Below are 23,242 nucleotides of genomic sequence, written 5' to 3' on the forward strand. Positions count from 1 at the left end.
GCCTTGTGTTTTGCTTCTTGGCTTTCGGCTGTGGCTCTCTCCTTCTCATGCCCTCCTTCTGCTTCTCCTTCTCGTCCTCGGCGACGCCCCCTTCCCAGCACGCCGTCTTTATCCCGGATGGGAAGACCAAGACGCGCAGGCGAGCGCAGCCGAGCGCAGCCGAGCTCATTGGTCGGCGAGCAATGCAGCAGGATGATGACTAAAGCATCCATCATTTATGTCAGCTTATTTCCGAAGTTCACTGAACTTTTTGTGTATTCATTCCAGTCCAAGGGAACGAACCGCTCGGCCGTACTGTAGCTTAACACAGGAGCCCTGCACGGAGGGAGAGACCAAAGTCAAGGGCGTATCTTGCGTGCATCAATCCACCTAGCTGATTCCACAAATGAAATGGGTCAGGAAGAGATGGACTAACCTAAGCCTCTTCCCTCTCATTCGCAGCCTATGGTGCACTTGTGTTGTCTGCCGCCACAATGGCATCATCCACTGCATTGGGAGCAGCGCTTGCTTAGACGCCGTCCTTGCTGACAAATCAAATCAAGCACACTAACCTGCTGTCCGGTGCGCCCGCCGCGCCGCTTCGTCACGTGAGCTCGGCGGCCAGCCGCACTGAACAAAAACGGCAAGCGAGGGGCTGCTGTCGGCCACCGCTCGCTCACGCCCACGTGTGCTCATTAGCGCGTGAGGGAATCCGATCGAACGCAAATCGATTGAAACGAGGCACGTCATTTATTGCGTAACACAATAAGTCCAGGCACGACTGAATGGGGCTGTATTTCCTCTACCATCTCAGAGTTCATAAATAAACAATACAATGACTACAAATGGATGGTTAGCAATAGCACAAAATAATCCCAATTTTAGGACGGTACGCAATGTCAGCATTTTGTCGGACAGACAACCTGTTTTGCTTTTTTTTTTGCTTTGTTTACACCAAGATTTGTTTCTTTCCTCTCCGTCCAGTTTTTCCACATTGCCCCATCCGTCCAGTTTTTCCACATTGCTGAAAAGCCATCGTGCGTGCTCAAGTCCACGTGGTTTTCACAGCTGGCCGCAGTTGTGAGGAAGCGCAGAAGCCACAATGTTCACGCTGACTCGTCTGGCCGTGGGAATTTGTCCGCCCGCCGGCGTCTGGCTCACGCTCACGTGGGCCGTGCCGAAGGAGGTGATCCGACCGCTTCCGGCGATCTGCAAGTTGACGGTGGTGGCGTAGCTGGTCTTCTGACCGGACGCCCGGCGGGCAGAGGGCGCGCAGACGCCGGCCCGTGGCGGCGGCGGCGAGCGGGCCCGGCGCCTTTGCCGAGGAGCGTCCGGGGGTGAGGATGGGAGCGCGCGGGCCCACTTGGCCTCTGGCTCCACGTAGGCGCAAATCAACTGGCTCCGACAGCTCCCTTCTTCCGACTCGGCATCTGGCCCATCGCTCGCCGCCGGAGTGGAGCGCCAGGGGGAGCTGAGCTGACAAGTGGGGCTGATGCTGCTGGAGGTGCAGAGTAGCCACGGTGGACTGCTGCAATGCTCTCCACCAACGTCACAAGAGATTGGTGACTCTGGAGGGCAAGACGGTGAGCGTCGGCTCAAAGCAGAATCAAAGCTGTCGCCGCCACTGCCGCCGCTTTGGGCCCAGGAGCCACACGCTTGGCCGGCTGGGCTCAGAGAGCCGTCTGACCTGTGGAGGCCGTGAGCTTTGTCGGGGTGAGCGGACCCGGTCGGGGAAAAAGACCCGTTCTCCTGAGCGGAACAAGAAGACAAGGAGCGAGTGAGGGAGCCGACTCGGCTGGCTTTGGGCGACGCCGGGACGCTGCGAGTCCAAAGTGGCACAGCCGACATTTGAGGCCGTGAGGAGGACCGTGCGTCAGCCATCTTCAGAGTTAGACCTAAGGGAGTCGGGGAACCTGGAGTCTGGGGGGGCTTGCTCGCCGCCACGGCAGAGGCAGGGGGGGGCGAGAAGACGCGCGTGAAGGGAGGGGGCGGGCTCGCCGCCGGAGACGACTGCACGCTCGCGCAAAAGGGTCGCGCCGTGCGATTGTGCGACCCAAAGGAGAGACCGTCGCCGGTGTTGGCCAACTGCGCCTTGGTTGGGCCGGGAGAGCAGCGTTCACTCCCAAATTCACCGTGCAGAAACGGGGAGGAAGGGCAAGAAGAGTTGGGCGAACGGTGGGAAAAAGCCCAGTCCGACCTGAGGGCTGACGGAGGATAGCCACCGTTCCCATCCAAACAGGCCGCTCGCCCACCGGACGGCGGACGGGAAGACGGCGAGCGCGCTGCCGTGGGAGGACTTTGCAGGGAGCCGGAGCTTGGCGCCGGACGCCCGCCGCCGTTGTTCTTTTTTGACAACGTTTGACTGATGCAAGAGGCGGCCAAGGATCTCGTGAATGCCGACGAAGATGCGGCGGGAGAGGAACCGGGTGCGGACGGAGCGCAGGAAGGTCCCGCTCCTTTGGACAAACTTTGGGGAGGAGGCGTCGGAGTCTTTGCTAAGGGGGCGGGACGACCAGACGGCGGAATCACGGCGAAAGGTGACACGCACGTGGGCGCTCTGGCCGACGGGCGGGGCTGCGCCGCCGAGGGTGGACGAGCGCGCCGCGAGACAAATGGCGACGTTGCGCAACGGGAGTCCTCGTCGGGGACGACGGGACCGGACGTCGCCGACGGACAGAAGGCGGCTCGGGGTGGAGAGCGCCGTGCCGAGAAGAGGGGCAGGCTGCTGGGCCGTCCCGGATTCTGCTGCTCTGATGATTTCCTGTAGTAGACGACGTTGAGACGTTTGTCAAAAACAGGTTCCCATTTGTCACCCGCCATTTGTGTGGACGTTTGCTTTTGCTCGACAAACGGTCAGACTTACCCGGCGCCGAAACGGGCCGAGGGCCATCCCGCCGGAGGCTCACGAGACGTGGGAGGGCCGGGCGGCTCTGGGCCCGATGACGCCGGACCGGGTCCCTCTGGCGGCGCTCTCTGCAACCTTTGCTGGGGAGCTTTCTTAGCATCTGGCAAAGACGTTCCTGGCGGCTGGCTATTTGACAGACTCTGGGATTTGTCCACGCCGGGCAAATCCCCTTTGCTCGTGCGGTCGGGCCGGTGCGGCGCAGCTGCCCGATCCTGTTTGGATTGCTGCGGGGAAAGTTTCCGAGGCGGACTGGAGTCTTTCAGCGCTGCCGCTGCTGCCGCCGCTGCCGCTGCTGCCGCTGCTGCCGCCGCTGCTGCCGCCGCTGCCGCCGCCGTGTCTTCTCTCAGCTCTGACCTGCACACAGCCGTGAGAAAAAGGTCACGGGCCTCTGGAGCAAACGCATGGAGCGGATGATGCGTCACGTACCCCAGGCACCTTCTCGCCAATCTTACAGACTGGAGTTCTTCATCCGGTCCGCCGCTGTTTAGCGCCGTGATGAAGTCCCTGGGCCTGGAGAGGCTGCATCCTCGCCACTCAAGTTGAGGGGCAGAGTTTGCCTCTTGGCCGCCAGGCAGCGCCGCCGCTTTCAGCGCACCTACGAGAGAACACGCTGGATATAGATAGCCGCGAGAAAATGTTCGAAAAGCACGGCGTACCGCTTGGTTCTTTCTGATCCATTTGAAGCGGGCCGCAGCGCCGAGCGCTCGGTTCTTCTCCATCCCTTTTGGCCGGGCCGCTCGGGTCCTCCCGGCTCACGGCGCGCTCACACAACATCTGCGCTTTAGCGGAGCTGTTCTCGTCCCGGGCTTCGGTCGGACACAATCTTTGCGATTGGCTCCCTCGGTGGCCTTTGGCTCCGGCCTGGGCACGGATCGGCGCGTCGCCCGTCCCGCCCGGCCTCCGTTGGGCCTGAGGTCGAGTGTGTCCGGAGAGCGGAGGCGCCGGGCTTTTGACCTTGGCGCTGGCTTTGAGACTGTACATAGTGGCGAGAGTTTGGACTTTACTCAGGATGCGCTCAGAGTTGTGGGCGAGCGAGGGGTCGGCTTCAAATAAGCCGATCGCCGTGATGTCGGTGGCGAGCGTGCCCTCAAAGAAGGCCCGCGTGGCGGAGACCATCCGAGACGGTCGGGAACCTCGTCTCGGTGCCGTGGGACTACCGGCGGCTTTATGTTTGCCTCGAGTGCGAGCGGGGCTCGTTTGATGACACGGGGGGCTCGCCGGGCGACTTCCTGAGGATTCTTTGGGACTTTCCTTGTCTTCTTCTTGTCTCGTCTTCCCATGTTGTGTACTGTGCGGTCCCTCTGGTAGCCGTGGCCCGTCGTCTCGGTCTGCTCCACTGGCCGCCCGGATTTGCTTTCGGGCCGGACGCCGGGGCCGGAGGCCGCTCGACGGCAGATCGGCGGGAGCCTCGCTTGTATTGTCAGGGTCTTCCATCCGGGTGAAGATTGGTGACTTATCGTGGAGATTTCTGTCTTTGGCTTCCAAAAGCACCGGGCTTGAAGGCGCGTCAACGTTTCCATGACGAGAATCTTCCGGAAGTGGGGGAGAAGCGCTCTGGATACGGTGAGCGCTCTGCGTTTGGGGAGCTTCATTCCCTTGGTTGTCATTTGGCAAAGGCGGCGCTGGTGGCGGCGCTGGTGGCGGCGCTGGTGGCGGCACTGGTGGCAGCGCTGGTGGAGGCGCTGGTGGAGGCGCTGGTGGCGTCGCTGGGGGCGGCGCTCGTGGCGGCGCTGGTGGCGGCGCTGGTGGCGTCGCTGGGGGCGGCGCTGGCGGCGGCGCTGGTGGCGGCGCTGGCACCAGCGCTGGTGGCGGCGCTGGCACCAGCGCTGGTGGCGGCGCTGGCACCAGCGCTGGCACCGGCGCTGGTGGCGGCGCCGGTTGGTTCACGGGTCCTGTGGGGATGGGTGCAAAAGGGCTGCTCCTTCCAGACGTCTGGTCTTCTTCCTCTTGGGCATCTTCCTCCTCTTGTAGCTCAGCCGCTGCCTCGTAATAACTTTTGATTTTTTCAATGATCCTCTTGTCACGGCCAATGAGAGCGGCGGCGGCGGCGCCTGGTTTGGGCTCTGCGCTCGGGCCGTCATCCGCATGGGCGGAGGAACGGCCGGCCTCCTCCCGACCACGCGCGTGGCCGTGCTCCAGGATTGAGGCGCCAGGAGGACTTTCTGTTTTGTGTGGCTGGCCTTCTGATGTTTTCCCGACGTCAGCATTTGCTTGTAATTGTTCCTGTGAACGCAGCTCCTTTTGCGGCCTCTCCCTCATTTGGACCGGACTTCCATTTGGAGCGCCGGCGACGCTCTGCTCTTGGCAAGTTTCCGCTTCCTCCCGGAGCGCCGGCGGGGGCAGCGGGCAGGTGAAGTCGCTTCGGCGAGGCGGCGACTCGGCCCTCGGCCGATCCGGGAACACCTCCTGAGAAGAACAGAAAAACAGTTGCGCTCCACGCCGGCTCCTGTCGAGCACAAAGTGGGCTCACCGCGGAAAGCGGTTCCTCCCTCGCTCGGCTTTGGTTGATCAACTCCAGGATCTCCTCTGTGATGGACAGAGTGGGGGGAGCGCAGAGGGCTACCAGATCCTCCTCCTCCTAGTCAAGATATGAGTCAAGGTGTGTCAGACTTGAGTTCCTTCCGACACGAGGCTCACCTCTCGCTCCTGCCGGCAGAGGACAGAGGAGTCCGGCGTGCCGCCGCTTCCCGCCGCCGCCGCCGAGCTTAAATCGTGGGCCCGCTTCAGCTCAGCCTCGCTGTCAGCTCGCTGGGAAAGACGGACGGACAAGGCTGGTCACTCACTACGTGCGTGAGCTGACGCTCACCCGATTGGACAAACCAAGGGGACGGGACGTCGTCTCACCGTCGGGCCTGCCGGGTGAGGATGACGGGTCGGTGCGGAGCGGAGCGGAGAGGAAAAGAATGTTAGCTCGCGCAACACCGCGGCTAACCCAGAGCCGCCCGGCACCAAAAAGTTGCACGCACGCACGCTTGGCCCCATTGGGAATTTGCTCACCGTGAGGATGGAATGCCGCTTGGATGTCCTTGGCTGGAGCTGAAAGACAAGAAGGTTTGCTTGACTGAGCTGACCTGCTGACATTGGCAAAGAGGTTTCTTCAAAGTGGATGGACTTTGCGGTCTGCTCTGGGCCTACCGGACTGTCTCCTGCTGCGTCTGTAGGGCAGATTTGCCTCCAGTAGCAGCGGCAAACTCTTCCTGCTTTTTTCAGGCGTCAGCTCGAGCAGGGCGGGTGGTTCTGCAAGGTCACGCAATTGAGTTTGCTTTCTGGAAAGGCAGCAGCCAGCGCAAGCTCCGGACCTGAGCGACGTCGTCCTCGCTGATGAGGGGGAACGTTGTCCGCTGGCGGAGAAGCCCAAAGAAGCTTTTTGGGGCGCTGGTGCTCAAAGTGGGGGGCTGCTGACAGACAAGGCGCACCCGACCCTCCTCGTCAATCAAAGCCTTTCACAGTCCGACGCGTGCGCGTTCACTCACACTGACACAAGTCGTCTCCGAGGACCTGCCTGGCCTGCAAAGCACAACAATGCCAATGCGTCAATGGCAACTTGTGGGCAAAGAGATTTTCACATTCTTTCTTTTGATTTCTTTTATGCTTCTCCACAGGTGCAATAGTTGAAGCTCAACTTTGACCAAGTTGGGTCCAGACGAGACGGGACCGGACGGGACCAGCATGCGTGCGTACTTGGGCCACGTCTACACTGGCGTGTTTTGGGGTTTTTTGTTTTTTTTCCTGGCTTGCTCACAACACGAGGGTGCAACTACAATCATGACCAGAAGGGGGCAGCAGAGGCTAGCACAAAACTACTCGCCCGGCCCGCGGGGCCCGCGCTCGTTCTTTCTCGCCAGCCAACCTTGTGCGGAAGAGAAGCCGGATGATTTTCGATGATGAGTTTGTTGAGGTAGTGAACCCACAGCCTTTTCTCCTCCATGTTCTTGGTCTGCAGTCAACAATGACCAAACACAATGAAGACGAGAGCAGCCAGCAACGCGCGTGAAAGGAAGCAAGTCCAAAACTTTGCCCAGCTCGCGCGCGCACGCACGCACGCACGCACGCACGCTTTGCTGTGTCCAAACTAAGCCTGCTTTGAGCCTAACCTGCAGCAAAGTTTGGCCAAAGTTTGGAGATGCCTCCCTACTTGAAATGAATCTTCCTTCACCTGGACAACGTGCTGCTGTTTGGGAATCATCACGTCGGACACTCGGAAACACAGAGGGTCCTTCAGAGCGTCCGCCAGCTGGAGGTTGCAGCACTGGGCAAAAAAAGCCAAGTCACAAACTCAAGAGCGGGAATTTTCGCTCGCCCGCCCGCCCGCTCGCTCGCTCGCGCTTTGGCGCCACTCACAAAGACGTGCGTGCTGTAAACAAAGCGCTCGGCGCGCTTCTTGGCGATCAGCAGCATCTTGTCAAACAGGAAGAAGGCGCGCTCCTTCTTCACCCGCTGGACCTTGAAGGAACCTTCCAGAACCAGCTCGCCAAAGCCGCTCAGGTCGGGACCGCTCCAGTTCACCAGCAGCGACTCGATTTCCTGGGGACACGCGTTGGCTCTGTGGGCTGGAGTCGCCAAAACAGCGCCCCCCCCCCCCCCCTCTCATACGCACCTGCAAGCGGACGGCGTGCTCCTGCTTCCTCTTCATGTCGTTGATATACCAAGCCACGGCCGTCATGGTGATGATGGCGTCCTCCACCACCTCGTAGCCCGGGTCGCTCTTGTCCAAATGCTTGGAGAGTTCCTGGGAGCGCCAGCAAACGTATCAGCGCCAAATGGTGCAAATGTGAGAGGCGGGAAAGGCGCATTTGCTCCATGCCGTGCGATTGCACATCCACAACAGGAGGTGGCAGTGCGGCTCGCAAAGTTCCCCTCTTGTCAAAAAGCCGTCTCCATTTGGCGTCACCCGCCCGCTGAGTTACCTGCAGGAGGAGGTGATACTTGAGGATGCGCTGCACGGGTTTCAGGAGGTACGTCTCCAGAGGCAACGAGTGCTTGAGGGTGGCGCGTCGCTCGTGGAAGAAGCGGACCAGGCTCTCGTTCTTCATGCACTCCCTCAGAACGGACACCGAGCTGCAAATGCACACGTGCGACGTGACCTTATGGACATGAGAAGGACGTGGAAGAACCCTGCCCCCCCCCCCCCAAATAGAAGAAGAAGAATGAATTTTGGCTATGAAGAACAACAGCCGAAGCACTCAGCTTTGGATTTATGCCCCAGCCCCAAACATTTGTTCTTCTCGGCTCCAGTTGACAAGGAAGTCAAGCAGGCCTGAAATGCTGCCCGGATTTTTTTTGATTTTTTTTTGCCTCTGCTTTGGATCACCAAAAGCATCTGACCTACTTTCTGTTTTTTTTTGTTTTTTTTTCCCCTTAACTGAGGCAGGAAGCAAAGAAACGACCAAGCACACCACTAAGACTGTGGAGACATGACTTGAATCCTGATCAGCTCACACATTTCACAAGGCAAGGTGTGAAGGGTTAAGGGATAAAGAAGGGACGGATGAGGGAGGTTGCAGCCGACAGCGCGGCTTCAACGAGGTCCCTCCCTTCATTGGAAAAATGGATGGAAGATGACGTGGACCTGCTGGCCCTTTGCCAGACTACGCACGGACCATGTACTCACTTGGGGTAGTTCATGCAGTACAGCGTGTAGATGTCAAAGGCTTCACTCTGTCAAGGCAAAATTGGGTCAGCAAGATATGCTCTTTGACATTTTGCAAGCACTGCCGTCAATACAAGCAAAGACTTTTTCCAGGGTGTTGCTCTGGTCTGATCCTCAGCAGTACAACAAAGTGACGTGTGTGCGTGAGCGAGTGAATGACCTGCTGGTTGCGACCTGTTTCCTGTTGTGCACGCACGCACGCACGCACGCACGCACGCACGCACGCACGCACGCACGCACGCACACGGGGCACCACCGGCTTCTCACCCTTTCCACAAAGCAGTCGGCGATGGCGGCGGCATGCCGGCTTCTCTCCAAATCCTCCAGCAGTTCACTGCGGAGAGAGACGCAGGTGAGACCAGGTGAGAAGATAGATAGCCTGGCCTCGTCACACAGGCAGGCAGGCAGGCACCCATCCAAACTCCGTGTTTGTTTGTTTGTTTGTTTACACATGGCTTGGATTCTTTTTGCTGGGTCAACTCATGCATAGCAAGTTGAAGGCTCTTAACTTTCCTCCCAAATCAGACTTGAGCAGATGTTGTCATGGAAACGTGACCGTGTCATTCACGCGCGAGGCTCTGCGCCTCATTTCCCCCCTCTTGCCTCTTTTTCAGGGGGGGGGACCTTGGAAAGGTCTGGCTCACGCCAAAGGCAAGCTGCTCCATGCAGTTTGGGAGAAGCGAATCGACACGAGACCACGGCAGACAAAAAGAAGGCAAAACGGAATCTGAGACAAAACCTCTTTGAACTCCCCCTATGTCAACGCTCACAATGTGCGCCAAAGCTTACACAACACTTGACTGTGCGCGTGCGTGCGCGCGCTCGCGCTTGCGCATGCACACGCCGTCGCCAGCGAGAAAATGATGGGACGCAAGTTTATCATTTACGTGACTAAAAGAAGACAAATTGCCACCTTGGAGAAATGGAAATGGCTGCCGGCACTCACTTAAGTATACAGTGTGTGCGTATGGGGGCAGCATCACGCTGCTCCAACTTCCTGCAGCAACTTTCGCTCGCTACGCATCGCAACGTGTCCACATCAAGTCAACATGACGGCCAATGGCTTCTCGTGAACACAATCAGAGAGCAAAGAAACAAAAGCAAGTTACGGGGTGAGCGAGCATGCTCAAAACATTCCTTCAGCTCAAATTACATTGTACGCGCACACGCGCAGCCGCTGCATGCTTTTGGCCGTCCGGCCAGCATCTGGCAGCGCATGTGCCATGTGGAAGGAAAGCAAGAAATCAGGTCAAACAAAGTGAGCTGTGTGTGTGTGTGTGTGTCTACTTGAAGCTCCTTAGCCGGTGGCTTGTACAGCGCACTCATCAATTCATTAAGTTGAACTTCATTACACAGCATTACACGCACACGCACACACATTCTCCTTTGCTGGCTCATACAAAAACTTCCCATGAGAACCCAGAGGCAGGAAGTCTGGAAGGAATGAAAACGTCGTGTGCGTGTGCGTGTGCGTGTGTTTGGCCTCACACATGCGTGCTTTTGTCTGTGTGTGATTTATGGGAGTGTGTATGTGTTTGCTGGCACTGAGTGTAAAAAGAGAATTCTCAGCACTTGAAATGAGACATTTTCAGCGTGGCCGCACTTTCAACAAACAAGAAGCAGCGACTCGCTTTCCTTCCTTTTTTTTTTGTGACGGACGGACGGGAACTTTGTGTCCCGGCGGGAGCGGAACCCGAAGAAAAGTCGCCGGCTCCTGCCTGGCTCCGGCCTGGCTCCTGCCTGGCTCCGGCCTGGCTCCTGCCTGGCTCCGTCCGGCCTGGCTCCGGCCGGCCTTTCTCCCACTTTCCATCTTATCTGGCGTCAGCGCCAAAGCGTTGCCACAAGATGTTTTTTCCACCATCTTGTCCAACGTCAGAAGCAAAAACTCGCTGTGACCTTCTTCTCCTTTCAACGCATTTTTTTGCCGGGGGAACATCTGCGCCACCGCCGGCCGCACTTCTCCTCCGTCGTCTCACAACGACATGCGGCAGCTCGAGCGGAAGGGGCCCACTGCCAACCGGGCCTCTAACTGGGCTGGCAAAATATCACGCATGCACGCACGCATGCACGCACGCACTTTTGAGCATTCCAGTGAGCTCCTCCCATTTTGGGACAGCCGAGCGAGCGAGCGAGCATTCAACGCGAGGCCGCTTTGCACTTTTGGCTTACCTGTTGAACTCGTAGATGTCCTCGATGTTGCAGAACAGACCGCTGACCTGCTCCGGGTTAACTGGAAGCGCGGCGCAGTCGATGATGCAGCCCAGGTAGTCCTGCGCGCAACAAAACCCGACCATCAGTAGGAGGCTGCCTGCCTGCCTGCCTGCCTGCCTGCCTGCCCGCCCGCCCGCCCGCCCGCCCGCCCGCCCGCCCGCCCGCCCGCCCGCCCGGCTGCCTGCCTGCCTGCCTGCCTGCCTGCCTGCCCGCCCGCCCGCCCGCCCGCCCGCCCGCCCGCCCGGCTGCCTGCCTGCCTGCCTGCCTGCCTGCCTGCCTGCCCGCCCGCCCGCCCGCCCGCCCGCCCGCCCGCCCGCCCGCCCGCCCGGCCGCCCGCCCGCCCGCCCGCCCGCCCGCCCGCCCGCCCGCCCGCCCGCCCGCCCGCCCGCCCGCCTGCCTGCCTGCCTGCCTGCCTGCCTGCCTGCCTGCCTGCCTGCCTGCCTGGCTGCCTGCCTGCCTGCCCGCCTGCCAGCCTGCGTGCCTGCCGCTCATTTTATTGAGGGCAATTTGGAGCGAGTTGCGGCCTGAAGGCGACGGCGGGCGCGTGAGGTCACGTGACCCCAGCCCAGCCCAGCATGCACGCACACACGGATGTTTGAATAGCGTGAGCCGTGTTCACTCTGCTGCACCTCCTCGTCATTTTCTTCTTTCCGACCCTCACGCTGAGCTCAGTCGGCTTGTTTTGTACTTTGGCGCGCCATCATCTTTGCCCCCCCCCCCACTTGCTCGCTCGTCCCGTGTCACGTCCGCACGAGACTTGGTAAATCCGATGACTTCACTGAGACTGTTAGCGGAAAAGCGGAGGAACCGTGATGGATCCGCTTCAGACGCCTGACACACACACACACACACACACACACACACACACTCAGGGGCTTACTATGGCAGTTGGTTCAAATTCCCAGCGAGCGTGACATCATGTAGCCTCAATCAAATCCAGATTTCAAGCAGACCACAAAAGGAGGCGGGGGGGGGCATGCGCACATCAGCGCACCATCAGGTCATGAGGAATTTGGGCTTCCTTATCAGAAGACTTTGAGCATTATTAAACCTTGGAATGTTTTTTGGATGATTGGCATCCTGTCCGCTGGCAATTTGTGCGTGGAGCGCCACTCTTTGAACTCTTGCGCTTGCTTTCTCCCAAAGGACATTTGGTCTCACCTCCACGATGCTCTTGAGGTCCCTGACGTAGGCTTGCTCCGTCTCCACGATCTCCATGACAACCCTCTCCAGCCGGGACAGCTGCCTGGGCACGCCGGCGCCCGCCACCAACGGGGTGAGGTGCAGGCTGATGTCGGAGCCGTTCTTCTCCTGCGGCGGCGCCGAGGCGGCGGCGGCGGCGGCGTTGTCGGCAACCGAGTAGGTCGGCACGGCGCCGTAAGGGAGAGACGAGGACGAGGAGGAGGACGAGGACGAGGACGAGGCGTCCTGCAGCGATACGGAGGAGGCGGACGAGGACAACGAGAGCGAGGCCGGCCGCTCGCAGTCGGAGCAGACGCTGTTGACCGACGTGCAGGAGGAGGAGGAGGCGCCCCGCTCGCCCGACGACATCATCCTGCCCATCATCCCGCTCAGCGACGACGCCGACGACGGCCGCTTGGCACCTGTGTGTGACATTTGCGTGTGCCCCATCGACAATCCGTCGGCAAATTACACGGACAGACCGACGGACATATGACCAAATAAATGCCAGCGAGCGAAAGGCAGACGGGACCGACCGGTCCGGACGCCAGACAAAGCAACAGACGGCGATCGGGGGGTGGCGAGGCGCTCACCTGCGTTGCCGCCGCTGCCGCCGGATGATCTGGAACTCCCGCGACGCCAACCCTCAGGCATGATGTGATGATGAACGGGAAGCAACCTGAAGCAACGAGACAGGCGCAGGGCCGGGGCTTAGCCCAAATGGTCACGGGGCGACCCGAGTTGCACTCGTCCGCTTTCAAAGTCGTCTGCCGAAAGCCAAATTCCTCTTCTGAGCAGATTTTCCGTTTGGACCATCGCTTGTGATTGGCTGAGCCCCCGACAGAAGACACGCGCCAAGAGTAGCGCTTGCCCACAAAGTGCCAGCAACAATAACAACAAAATCTCTCCTCAAGTGCATCGATAAGGCTTTTGGATCAGAAAAAAAAAGACAAAATGGTTTCCATATCTGCCATTAGAATATCTGAACGGATCGGGGGGAGCGAGCGCTCGGCTCGGCCTGCGAGCACCACTGAGCTGCTCTTGCACTGCAAATGCAACCCGGGTCTTGATGCGGATGGATGGATGGATGGATGGATGGATGGATGGATGGATGGATGGATGGATGGACAGTCCATGAGAAAACTTTGCTCACATGACTCGGAAGAAGACAACGTGCGTGTGTCAAGCTCGCAGCACGGCACTGCTGTTGGTTGGCCTGCTGTTTCCATTGTGGCCAAAACAACACCGTGACATCCGTATACGCGTAAAGTCGCCAACGCTCTCAAATATCTGAAACGTTAACTTTCCTCCTCCTCATCTGCTGCCCCAAATGGCATCCTCGCCGCCGCCCCCTGCAGGCCAAGCGCAGCCGCGTCCGGTCGCCAACAAACGGCCTCACCAAAGTTTGCGCCACGAAACGAGCGCGCAGTGACCGCTGTGCGGCCGGCTTCATGCGCTTGCGCCTGCATCGGGAGCCTCACCTGCTTTCCGGACGACGTTTCCCGGCCTCCGCAAGCTTCCCACCTCCGCCCGCACACGATTTAATGGCCCTCACGGGCGTCAACGCTCAAAAAACAACCAAAAGCCTCCACGGCGCGCGACGTCATATCGCCCCAAGTCGCTGACTGCCCCGGGAAGTCTGCGCGGGTGCCCTGCACGCCGGCTCAGATCCGCTCTGACTGAGCGAGGCGGGAGGGAGGGAGGGAGGGAGGGAGGGAGGGAGGGAGGGAGGGGACGGACGGATGGAAGGACGGAGGGAGGGAGGGAGGGAGTAAGAGGTCTGAGCAGCAGAGAGAGAGAGAGAGAGAGAGAGAGAGAGAGAGAAACGCCAGCTGCTCGTAAGCAAAGGAAAAGTCATGAGCAGCTGCGCAATAAGGCAAGCAGGAATGTTTCTCATCTTTGGAGATTTGCTGACATCTTCGCCGTAAATGGCGCCGTGTCTCGCCTTTGAGCTGACTCACAACACAAAGCAGACACACACACGCACACACAAAAGCTTGCTCCCAAGACTGACAAAACATGGACCCACTTTGGCGATGCGTGAGTGTGTGTACACTCTCCACACACACGCACACGCACACGCACACAAACACATGACTCCCATTGACAGACAAAGGTGCACTTAAGTGTCTGACAAACATTAGTTGAAGAAAAACCCCCCAACTGACTGTGTGTGTGTGTGTGTGTGTGTGTGGAAGGAAGGAAGGAATCTTGCATGTTACACAGACAAGACAAAGGGTACAGGCATTTGCGTTATCCCTTGTAACGACCCTCACTGTAGTTCCCCACACGCATTCCATATCATCCAAAGTACGCTCGGGTCGACTTGTACGGGCGCTCCCGGGTCCATCGACAACAAAGCCAGACGGTCGGCAAGGCGACGACAAGATGGCTCACCTTACGAGGAGACGGCGTCGTCGTGACGACAGACAGCCGTGACAGAGTCAGCGTCATCATCCCAGCTGAGTCAGCATTTTTGATTCTTCCCCCACTGAAGAACACAAAAACCCATTTTAGTTCCATCACGTGTAAACGTTATGTGATCGTAACATTCTTCGCAATCAGAGTAGGATGAGAATTTTTTGGGACGATCGTCACAATTTGACAAGATGAGCTGTATTTTTCAAGTTCCCCTACAAAATTCTCGGAAGCATAATCACGGTTGAAAACACGCGTACAAGTGCACAAAAAAACTCTCAAGAGAAGAAGACATGTTCATGTTCTTTGATTCTCAGCTTTAAAATCACACACAAAGGGATGCTAGGCTAAGCTAAAGTGCTGAGCTGGCACTTTTTTGTGTGTTATTCCAAGTCAGTCGCCCGACATTCCTGCTACCATTTCCCCGAACGCAATCACCCTCCGCCGCTTTGCAGGGGTCAAAGGTCAGGGGCCAGCAAAGGGACAACGTGAAGTGAAAGGAACTGCGGACGGACGCGGTGGTCCCACTTCCACCAAAAGCGTCAACGGCTTCGTCCCGTAAGCTTGCGTTGAGCTCGACTCGTAAAATGGTAAAGAATTGAAAAGGCGCAGACGTCAGAGCGGGCCTATGAAAACGGGACGCTGGCTCAAATTGAACGTGTTTATTTTGCGGTCGTTCCCACGACACCAAATGACCCGCCGGCCGGCCCTGCCCTGCCCGGCCCTGCCCGGCTCAGCCCGACTTCCTCTCTTGCTCGCTGGCCTAAAAAGGAGAAAATGTCCTTCAACTGTGGGCTGTCTGAATTTCTGACTGAGATTTTTGATCGCTTTCTTTTTTCTTTCCCATCAAGGCTGCGGCCACTTTGTGCCTCGTTCGGCCGTTTTGCGGGTCATTCATTGTCAAAGCTCTCGCTCGCGAGGCCCAGCAAAACCTGCCGCGTATGCTTTGTGATTTTGTGCGCATGGAATCCGACGTCGGAGGACATTTGTCAATGATAACCGAGTCGTTATCCCTTAACTCAGTTGTCAAAACATGCAAGCGAGCTATCCTCAACTTTCACGCGTGGCGTGGCGTGGCGTGGCGTGTCGTGTCTTGTCGTGGCGTCTAGCGTCATCGTGTGACGTCGGCTGAATGTCCTGCTGGTGTTTTAGCGCGTGGCTGGGTGGCTTGGGTAAGTGAGTGAGTGAGTGAGTGAATGATGCGTTTAGGAAGAGCTCGCAAATGCTTCTTTTCCTCTTCTTCTAATTCTCTCCTGCACTCCAATAAGCAGGTATGCTTGCTTGCTTACTCACCCAAGGTGCTTGGGGCGGGTGTTACTTCAAAGTTCATTCCAAAGCTTCTGCTTGCTCGTTCATAAAGTATTGACGCCATAGTAGCTTAACGCTTTATTTTGGGTATCGACAAAGGCTGACCGCACTGCCCTCTTTTGGTTAGTTTGCGCAACCTCAAGTCGGCGTTGGACCCAACGTTGTCCGCTAGAGGGCACACTAAATAGACGAAGGGTCCATCCATCAGTCTTCGGTTCAGGACGATTATTGGCAATTGGGATGATCGACAAACGAGCTGAGTTTCTTTGTTTGAAGTATGAAATGCTTTTATTTTTGCTCTGGCTTCTCTCGCTTTCTCCTCTGGTTTTGTCTCATCTCCTTCCTGCCTGCCTGGCTGGCGCATTTCTCACCGTCGGGCTGAGGCCGCTTTGCTTCTCCTCAGCTCAGTCTCCTCAGCTCACATCCGCACGCCTGAGATGTTTCCCGACCTCCGCGGGTCCTAAATGATGCTGAGGCTGGGCGCGGCGGTGAGGGAGACGCTCCCGTCCCCTCTGGAGAGCTTGGCGAGCAAAGACTCTCGAAACTTGTGGCACATGAGGAAGTAGATGATGGGATCCAGGCAGACGTTAACGGCGGACAGGAAGAGCGTGGCCTCCTTGGCCTGGAAGAGCAGGAGGCGCGAGGCCCGACTGAACCCGGACGCCGGCATCTGGCTCAGGGTGTAAGGCACGCGGCAGACGTGGTAGGGCACGAAGCAGACGAAGAAGACGGCCAGGATGCAGAAGATGCTACGGTTGGACTTGCGCCGCACGTCGTCGCCGCCGCCGCGGCGGCAGCGGCGGGATGAGCGGTAGATGCGGCGGGTGATGGAGGAGTAAGAGAAGGCCAGAACCAGCAGAGTGAGCCAGAAGAGGCCCACGCTGAAGAAGGTGGACACGCGGTGCCACTGCACCCCCAGCGGGCTCTTCAGACTCATGCAGTGGCGAGACGTCTCCTCGTCGGCCGGCCGGCCGGTCAGCACGGCGTTGGGCAGCACGCACAGGATGAGGAGGCTCCAGGCCAGCAGCGCCAGGAGCCGGGCCGCGCCCACCCTCTGAAGGAAGTGGGCCGACGCGGAGCCGCCCGAGCGGCGCGCCACCTTGACGTAGCGCTCCAGGCTGATGAGGCCCATGAAGAGGATGCCCACGTACATGGAGGAGTAGAAGAGCACCGAGGTGTAGCGGCACAGAACCACGTGGAGGCGCCAGCCGCCCAGCCCCAGCCGCGCCGCCACCCGGAAGGGGAAGGTGGCCAGCATCAGGAGGTCGGCCACCGCCATGTTCTTCAGGTACACCACCAGGGCCGAGTCGCTGGGCACCCGGAAGAAGATCCAGGCGGCCGCGCCGTTGAGCGGCAGGCCCGCCGCGCAGAGGAGCAGGTAGAGCCAGGGCAGCACCCCGTGCGTCAGCACCCCGTGCGTCGGCACGCCGCTGGCGTCCGATTGGTTGACGCTCAGCTGTGTGGCGTTGACGCCATCCATCCCTGAGAAGCACAGGGAGGTCAAAGGCAGCCTTCGGCATTGCCGCCGCGGCATTTGGAAAGAAAGAATGAATCCACTACTCACTTGAGTCTTTTGGCGCTGCCGTGTCACGTCCGTGGGCTCCGTGCTTTCCCAGCCAAAGGAGAACTTTGGAACAATGCCTGCACGTGCGCGCGCTGGCCTGCCTGCCTGCCTGCCTGCCTGCCTGCTTTAGGAGATAAAAGGAAGCGCTTCAGACCGAGCCCTCGTCGCCGGAGAATGGAAGGAAGGGGCGTGGGAGCAAAGGCCGAGCGCTCGCCGTGTCTCCTGAAACAACAGGTCGAGCGCCCGGCGAGTCTCCTGAAACAACAGGCGACTATTTGATGTCTTTGATGTTTGCGTGCTGTCCGAGGGAGGGAGGGAATAAATAACACCCCGGCTTTCTTCTTCTTTGCCAGTCAAATGTCAACTCTTTTGCGCTTTGGAGTCCTTTTCCCCGTTGTTAGGCCAAGTACAAATTGCCGAGGCCCGACGCCGGCTTGAGGCCAAAGCTTTCCGCTTGAACTGAGGTCCTTGAAATCAAACCTTCGTTTCCCCACAATTCCACTTTTAATCGATTTTTGTCAACTGAAATCATGTGATTTTGTTTTCAAACCAAATGTGGCTTTTTTTGGAGGGGGGGGTCAATTCATAAAAAAATGCTTGCCTTTTTTGTTCCGGGATTCCTTTTATTTGATTTTTGTAATGAATGAATGAATTTTCTTATTATAAACCACAGAAGGAAAAATATGATGCTATTAACAACATGTGACAAATAGAACAGACGTTCATGTTATTTGGGCACTTGGAGATAGCAAAGCGAAACATCCATACCCACTCCTGAGCGCCACGTCCCGACAATAAACACTCGATGCTTCTCGTTAGCCTTAAGCGACGCAAGCGGCCGACTGACAGTCAAGCCGCTCCGACAAAAAAAACAACAACAATCCGATTTGCGATGTTTTTTTGCCGGCTTGTTGACAGGGTAACCGCGGCAACCTGACAGGAAACGGCACCGGTGGCTACTTTCTATCACACGAGCACCCGCACGTCAAATGCTCCTGCTAGTCACAGCGGCTGTCAGAAGCTGGTCTCGTTCATGTGCGCTTTGGGGCAGGTCGCCGGGGCGGCAGTGCCGTTTGGGGAGGCCGGGCCGGGAGGACCTTCGGGCGACGCGGCGACATCCGACGACGGGGAAGCAGCGGGGTTGGCGCCGCGGCGCCCCGAGGAGGGCGTCTGCGAGCGCGTCGGGGAGGTGGCGGCCGGCCCGGTGGGGGACGTGGGCGAGGCCGCCCCACGTGGTGACGACGTTAGGGATGAAGATGCGCCGGGGTGGCGCGGGGCCGGCGTCCTGGGGCAAAAGCGGGCTTCCAGCTCACCGCAGGCGGCCAGACTCCGCCTCGTGCCTTCGGCCCCCCCCGCCGCCTCGGAGCCCTTGGCCAGCTCTTGGCAGCGCTCCACAAAACTGCCCCTGCGTGCCCAGCCGCACTCAAGCGGAGCGCCCCCGCAGGCCCAGCCGCTGTCCGCCGGCCGGCGGGGACGTGGGCTGGAGCCGTGGAGGCGCTGGGGTCCGTAGGGCGGGAAGGCGGCGAAAGCCAGGGAGGGCGGCGGCGGCCCCGAGGACGGGACCGGATCTCGGGAGGACTTGGCCGAGTTGGTGGAGGGCGGACCTTGGCCGGCGAGATTAGTGCAGAGAGAAGAGCCGCCGCCGCCGCTGCCGCCGCCTCCTCCTTTTCCTCCAGAAGGGCAAGTTCGATCCGCTCGGAGGCCTTCGCATAAACCTGAAGAGAGGCTGAACACGCGCACACACAGGAAGTTGCCGCATGGCATGGATGAGACCGGAGAGGGGGGGGGGGGTAGATGATCAACATCTGTGTGTGTGTGTGAGCGTGTGCACCTGCACGTGGAGGTTCTGGGTGTGCTGTCCGGAGTTCTGGTGAGAGCAAGGTCACACTGGTCTAAGAGCTCCAGCAGCTCCTCCTCCGTGGGCCCGCCCAGCGCTGCAAGGCAAACAATGAGAGCCGGGCGGGCGGAAGCGCTGCGCGGGGCGGCGTCTCACCTCGGATGTCCACCTTGCCGGCGATCTCCATGGCGGTGGTGAGGTCCCACATCTGGATGCTTCCGTTGGCGTGGCCGCTGAAGAGGTAGCGGCGGGGCCGCGAGCCGATGCGACTGGAACCCTCGCACTCGTGCACCACAAAGGCCGTGATGGAGGTGGCGTCCACCGAGCGCACCTCGCACACCCTGGCGCACACGCGCGCTCATTTTCTCATCTCGTGCAGGAGAAGCAGCTCATCAAGTATTGGGCAACATGAAAGGAATGGCTAAATATTTCAATTGACTCGAAAACTCTCCAAAGCTTTGGCATTTCAGCCTGTGGCTCTAAAATGATGATGTTGATCTGAAAAGATCATTTTTCTGACAAAAGCACCTCTTCCCGTTGGACGAGAGTCTGACGTAGAGTTTGTCGGTGTCCGGGACCACTCTCTGGATGAAGACCTGCTGGTCGTCTCTCTCGCCATATGGCCCTGACAAGGCAGCGCAAGGAAAATATATCTCGACGTGGCCCCGCAGGCTGGCGCTCCTTGAGCTAGCGGCGTGGCCACGCCGACCTATTTCCGTGCCGGCGCTGCAGCCTCCCTGCCCGTCCACTTCGTCCAGGCTGAGGATCTTGAAGGAGGCGAGCGGCGTGGATCCCGGCTGGGTGGAGATCATCCCCCGGAAGCGGGTCACGGTCCAGGTGCGAACGTGGTTGTTGTCGGCGCAAACTGGCGGGCGCAAGCGAGAGAGCGCGCGAGCGCGCGCGCGCCACGTTAACACGGAAGGCGGGCCCGACCGGGAGGCGCCTGAGGTTACCTGAGATGAGGTGCTTCTCAGACAGCATGATCTTGGTGACGGGGCTGCGGTGGACCGAGAACGTCTGGAAGAGCTGCGGGCCCGAGCCCACCGTCTCGGGGTGCTGCACGATCACGCGCACCGCTCCGGAACTGGTCCCGTAGGCGATCTCGATCCAGTTGCCGCTGTCGCCTGACGTGCGGCGCAAATGTCCAGTTAGGGTGCGGCCGGCGGCAGCCGGCGGAGCGTTTTGTCCCCCCCGTGACCTGCTCAATGTACTCGCAGCAGCACACTCGTTAGGACGTTATGTGAAAAAGCTCGACGACTCATTTGGAGTGCACACGAACGAGTGCGCCGACCTCAATCTGGATATGCGGGGTGGAAAAAAAAAAAAACGCTCAAAGGCTTTCCACGCAATGGTCCCGAGCGGCCGTACTGGTTTTGGGTGTGAGGTAAACGCTGACTGCGGTGATGGCGTCCTCTGTGGCGTCTCGATAAAGTTCGGTCACCAGTAGGTCGTTGTCCTTCATCCTGAGAGGAAACTTCTGAACGTCTAGACGTGCCGCCGCAACAGGTGCCATTTGGAGCAAAAAGCAACAACTAGGTGAATGGACCACTTCAAATCGTCCTCCTCCCAATAATGGGAATCCAAATGAAAATACAATCTGACTTTTAAAAACACCCTCTCGCACATGTCAATGCGCAGGCAGACGTTTGCTAGCAAAGGCGCGCCGTACCAATGTAGTAGATGGAGCCGTTGTTGCAGCCCAGGATGAGGAAGGATCCGGCCGTGGTGTAGCTGCTGATGGGAACCACATCCTGGTTCTGCTCGAGTCAGGCCACAAAAGACACGCCACCTTTTCAACTCCACAGCCGTGGGCTCGGGCCGGCCGGCCGGCCGTTGCGCACCTGCCAGTGTTTGGTGACGGCGTTCCACACGCCGACCTTCCCGGTGTGACTGGTGGCGGTCAGCTGGTTACCGACGAAGAAGAGCGCCTCCACCGGCACGCCGAGGCTGAAGACGCCTGCAAAACAGCGGCGCCGTCAAGACCCGCGCGGCCGGCCCGGAAGAAGAGAGCGGCCGTCCTCACCGATCTCGTTGCCGTTGCCGTCCGGGCAGATGGACCAGAGGATGATGTCCGTTCCCGAGGCCACGGCCACCATCTTGTCGTTGTCCCCCAGGGAGCCGCCCATCACCTTGGCGTTGAGCGCCACCCGGTCGATCAGCCAGTCCAGGCGAGGAGAGGTGAAAACCTGCTGCCACCCGGTCGACTCCTTCACCCTGGCGCACAAGTATGCCCGTGCGCGATACACAGACACACACACACACAGACAGACAGACAGACAGACAGACAGACAAAGAGGCGTGAGCCAGCGAGCGGCTGGGATAGGCTGAAAACGGATCCATGGATCAAAGAACACAACATTCTGTGTGCACCTGTAACAGGCCACAAAGCGAGAGTAGGCCACCGCGATCCAGTTGTGATGGCCGCAGATGATCCGAACCAAGCTGGGATCGGATGACGGACCTGCAGCAGACATACAACGTAGCGGGCAAGGCGGGCAGGTCAGGTCAGGTCAGGTCAGGTGAATTTGTTGCGTGCGTGCGTGCGTGCTTGCTTGCTTCCTCCCCCAACCAACCTGGCGCCGCCGGCCTCTCCTCCGCCCTGGTCAGCATGCCGGAGTTCCCCAGATTGGGCGGCATGGTGTTGCTGCGTCGCACCGGGGCCCTCTGGCCGGGAGCGGGCCGACCCGCCGTCAACTGGGAGCCGGCCACGCTGTGCCGATTGCGCCGCTTGGCCGGGTGCGCTGCCACACAAACGGGAAGTGACTGACGGCCCTCGGCGCCCGTCCCGCAGAACGAGAGCGGCCCAGATTACCCGGCGGAGGCAGATAGCCGTTGAAGAGGACGTTCCCGCAGGAGGAGCGGTCCAACTCGTCGCACAGCTGCAGCTTGCACACTGAACACGCGTCATTGGCGTCAGCCGAGCGAGCGTAAGGACGCGCGCAAACCGGCGCGCCGGTTCTCAACAAAGACTCACCCAGAGGCGTGATCCCGTAGAACTCGGCCTCGCGCATGAGCATGTGCACGCCCAAGGAGCGCGGGTGCAGCTCTTTGGTCCGCAGGAAGTTGAGGATGGGCGCAAACAGGGAAGGATCTCTGTCGATGAACACCTACGGAGGCCAACCGGAGACGTTCAAATAGGACCGGGCGAAAAGGAAGTGGGCGCGAATCCACTTACGGCTCCAGTTTCGTCCTTCAAGGTGGAGATGCGCCCGCTCAGGAGACTGAAAACAAAGCCGCACAGAGTCGTCAGACATTAAACCACTGAGTCTTATTTTCCCAATCAAATGGAGCACTCCGACACACGTTGAATGGACTATTGCGTTTGCTTGGTCCGCTCGCTCACCTGGAGAAAAAGGAGTCCGGAACCCACGTGAGCGTCTGGCGGGAAGTGCTGAACCTACAAAACAAGGAAATTGTCTTGAGAAACACCAACCCCTGAGCGCGAGGACAGCATCTCACCAACCTTTTACAATGGCCTTGCCCTCAACTAAAGAAAGAACAGAAATCAACGGCTCCATTCACTCACGCGTGCTCAATTCGAAATCATCCAATAGGACAGGAATAGCAGTGGAAAGGACACTTGGTTCGTTCGAGTTGAGTGCGGTTAGCGTTTCTCCAATCTACGCCTGAGTTCCATTGTCGGACAGTAGTTGACTCGTGTCCTTCTTATGCTGTTCTTTCCATTTAAAACCAAAACCAAAATAAAATAAAACGTACCGAGTTACAGGCCACAATCTGAGCTATTGTGTGGACGCTGCTATGACGTTTAAAACATGTCGAATGTAAACCCTCTTGAGTTTCAAACATATCGAATGTAAACCCTCTTGATGCTAAATGCTAGCCACAGTTAGCCGACAAACATGTTTCTCGCTCACCTTTTCCCACCCACGTTCAAGTGAATCAGGTCTCCGCTTCTCACAGTGTTCGACATCGTGCCGACACCTTCCATCGACTATTAAAGCAAAAAAAAACATTTGGAATCCATGGTTTGGGACAGAGTCACTTTCCGTTCTGGTCGTCAAATTTGCTTCCGGACGATGACGCGAGAGAACCCGGAATGGATTGACGACTGGTGGGAGGGAAAGAAAACCCGGAATGGATTTGTAAGTGGTGGGAGAGAAGACCCGGAACGGATCCATGGCTCTAACGGGACTCTGATCCCCGCGCCACAAACAACAACAACAACAA

At 58.7% G+C, this 23,242-nt stretch overlaps 3 protein-coding genes across 4 annotated transcripts; all 3 read right to left on the minus strand.

Moving 5' to 3' along the window:
- Positions 1-755: 755 nt before the first annotated feature.
- On the minus strand, positions 756-15,681 carry plekhg2 (pleckstrin homology domain containing, family G (with RhoGef domain) member 2). Of its 2 annotated transcripts, XM_085915598.1 has the most exons (23): positions 15,639-15,681; positions 14,325-14,418; positions 12,521-12,606; positions 11,907-12,349; positions 10,704-10,804; positions 8,802-8,868; positions 8,496-8,542; positions 7,792-7,942; positions 7,482-7,613; positions 7,226-7,408; positions 7,041-7,133; positions 6,735-6,821; positions 6,358-6,391; positions 6,184-6,279; positions 6,020-6,121; positions 5,882-5,920; positions 5,705-5,736; positions 5,522-5,632; positions 5,355-5,462; positions 3,541-5,290; positions 3,311-3,479; positions 2,843-3,238; positions 756-2,740 (listed from the first exon to the last, which is right to left on the minus strand). In XM_085915598.1, exons 3-23 carry the CDS (start codon positions 12,579-12,581, stop codon positions 1,042-1,044), a joined length of 5,901 nt encoding a protein of 1,966 aa, XP_085771724.1. In that variant the 5' UTR covers positions 12,582-12,606; positions 14,325-14,418; positions 15,639-15,681; the 3' UTR covers positions 756-1,041. The 2 variants fall into 2 exon arrangements, with proteins under 2 accessions (XP_085771724.1, XP_085771723.1); XM_085915597.1 differs by lacking the exons at positions 14,325-14,418; positions 15,639-15,681 and adding an exon at positions 13,409-13,586.
- Positions 15,682-15,815: 134 nt separating this feature from the next.
- LOC147053919 (P2Y purinoceptor 14) lies at positions 15,816-17,680 on the minus strand. The gene is made up of 2 exons (XM_085915604.1): positions 17,218-17,680; positions 15,816-17,135 (listed from the first exon to the last, which is right to left on the minus strand). The coding sequence occupies exon 2, from the start codon at positions 17,131-17,133 to the stop codon at positions 16,114-16,116; it is 1,020 nt and encodes a 339-aa protein (XP_085771730.1). The 5' UTR covers positions 17,134-17,135; positions 17,218-17,680; the 3' UTR covers positions 15,816-16,113.
- A 130-nt stretch (positions 17,681-17,810) lies between these two features.
- shkbp1 (SH3KBP1 binding protein 1) lies at positions 17,811-23,173 on the minus strand. The gene is made up of 17 exons (XM_085915601.1): positions 22,930-23,173; positions 22,398-22,451; positions 22,230-22,275; positions 22,029-22,161; positions 21,867-21,947; positions 21,628-21,795; positions 21,425-21,515; positions 21,078-21,268; positions 20,896-21,011; positions 20,724-20,811; positions 20,423-20,539; positions 20,008-20,178; positions 19,764-19,919; positions 19,583-19,679; positions 19,211-19,395; positions 19,049-19,151; positions 17,811-18,943 (listed from the first exon to the last, which is right to left on the minus strand). Exons 1-17 carry the CDS (start codon positions 23,001-23,003, stop codon positions 18,232-18,234), a joined length of 2,583 nt encoding a protein of 860 aa, XP_085771727.1. The 5' UTR covers positions 23,004-23,173; the 3' UTR covers positions 17,811-18,231.
- Between the last annotated feature and the right edge of the window lie 69 nt (positions 23,174-23,242).

Source organism: Syngnathus leptorhynchus, chromosome 7 (genome assembly GCF_054491065.1).
Source record: "Syngnathus leptorhynchus isolate UIUO chromosome 7, UIUO_Slep, whole genome shotgun sequence".
Lineage (NCBI taxonomy): Eukaryota > Metazoa > Chordata > Actinopteri > Syngnathiformes > Syngnathidae > Syngnathus > Syngnathus leptorhynchus.

Excerpts from the sequence above, each read along its gene's own strand:
- shkbp1 (XM_085915601.1), bottom strand. The coding sequence starts at position 23,003 with ATGGAAGGTGTCGGCACGATGTCGAACACTGTGAGAAGCGGAGACCTG. Across the intron at positions 22,452-22,929 it reads TTGAACGTGGGTGGGAAAAG|GTTCAGCACTTCCCGCCAGA; the intron begins GTGAGCGAGAAA and ends CTTGTTTTGTAG. Across the intron at positions 21,012-21,077 it reads CGGCAACGGCAACGAGATCG|GCGTCTTCAGCCTCGGCGTG; the intron begins GTGAGGACGGCC and ends GCTGTTTTGCAG.
- LOC147053919 (XM_085915604.1), bottom strand. The coding sequence starts at position 17,133 with ATGGATGGCGTCAACGCCACACAGCTGAGCGTCAACCAATCGGACGCC.
- plekhg2 (XM_085915598.1), bottom strand. The coding sequence starts at position 12,581 with ATGCCTGAGGGTTGGCGTCGCGGGAGTTCCAGATCATCCGGCGGCAGC. Across the intron at positions 5,463-5,521 it reads TCTGCCGGCAGGAGCGAGAG|GAGGAGGAGGATCTGGTAGC; the intron begins GTGAGCCTCGTG and ends TATCTTGACTAG. Across the intron at positions 2,741-2,842 it reads TCGGCCCGTTTCGGCGCCGG|GAAATCATCAGAGCAGCAGA; the intron begins GTAAGTCTGACC and ends CGTCTACTACAG.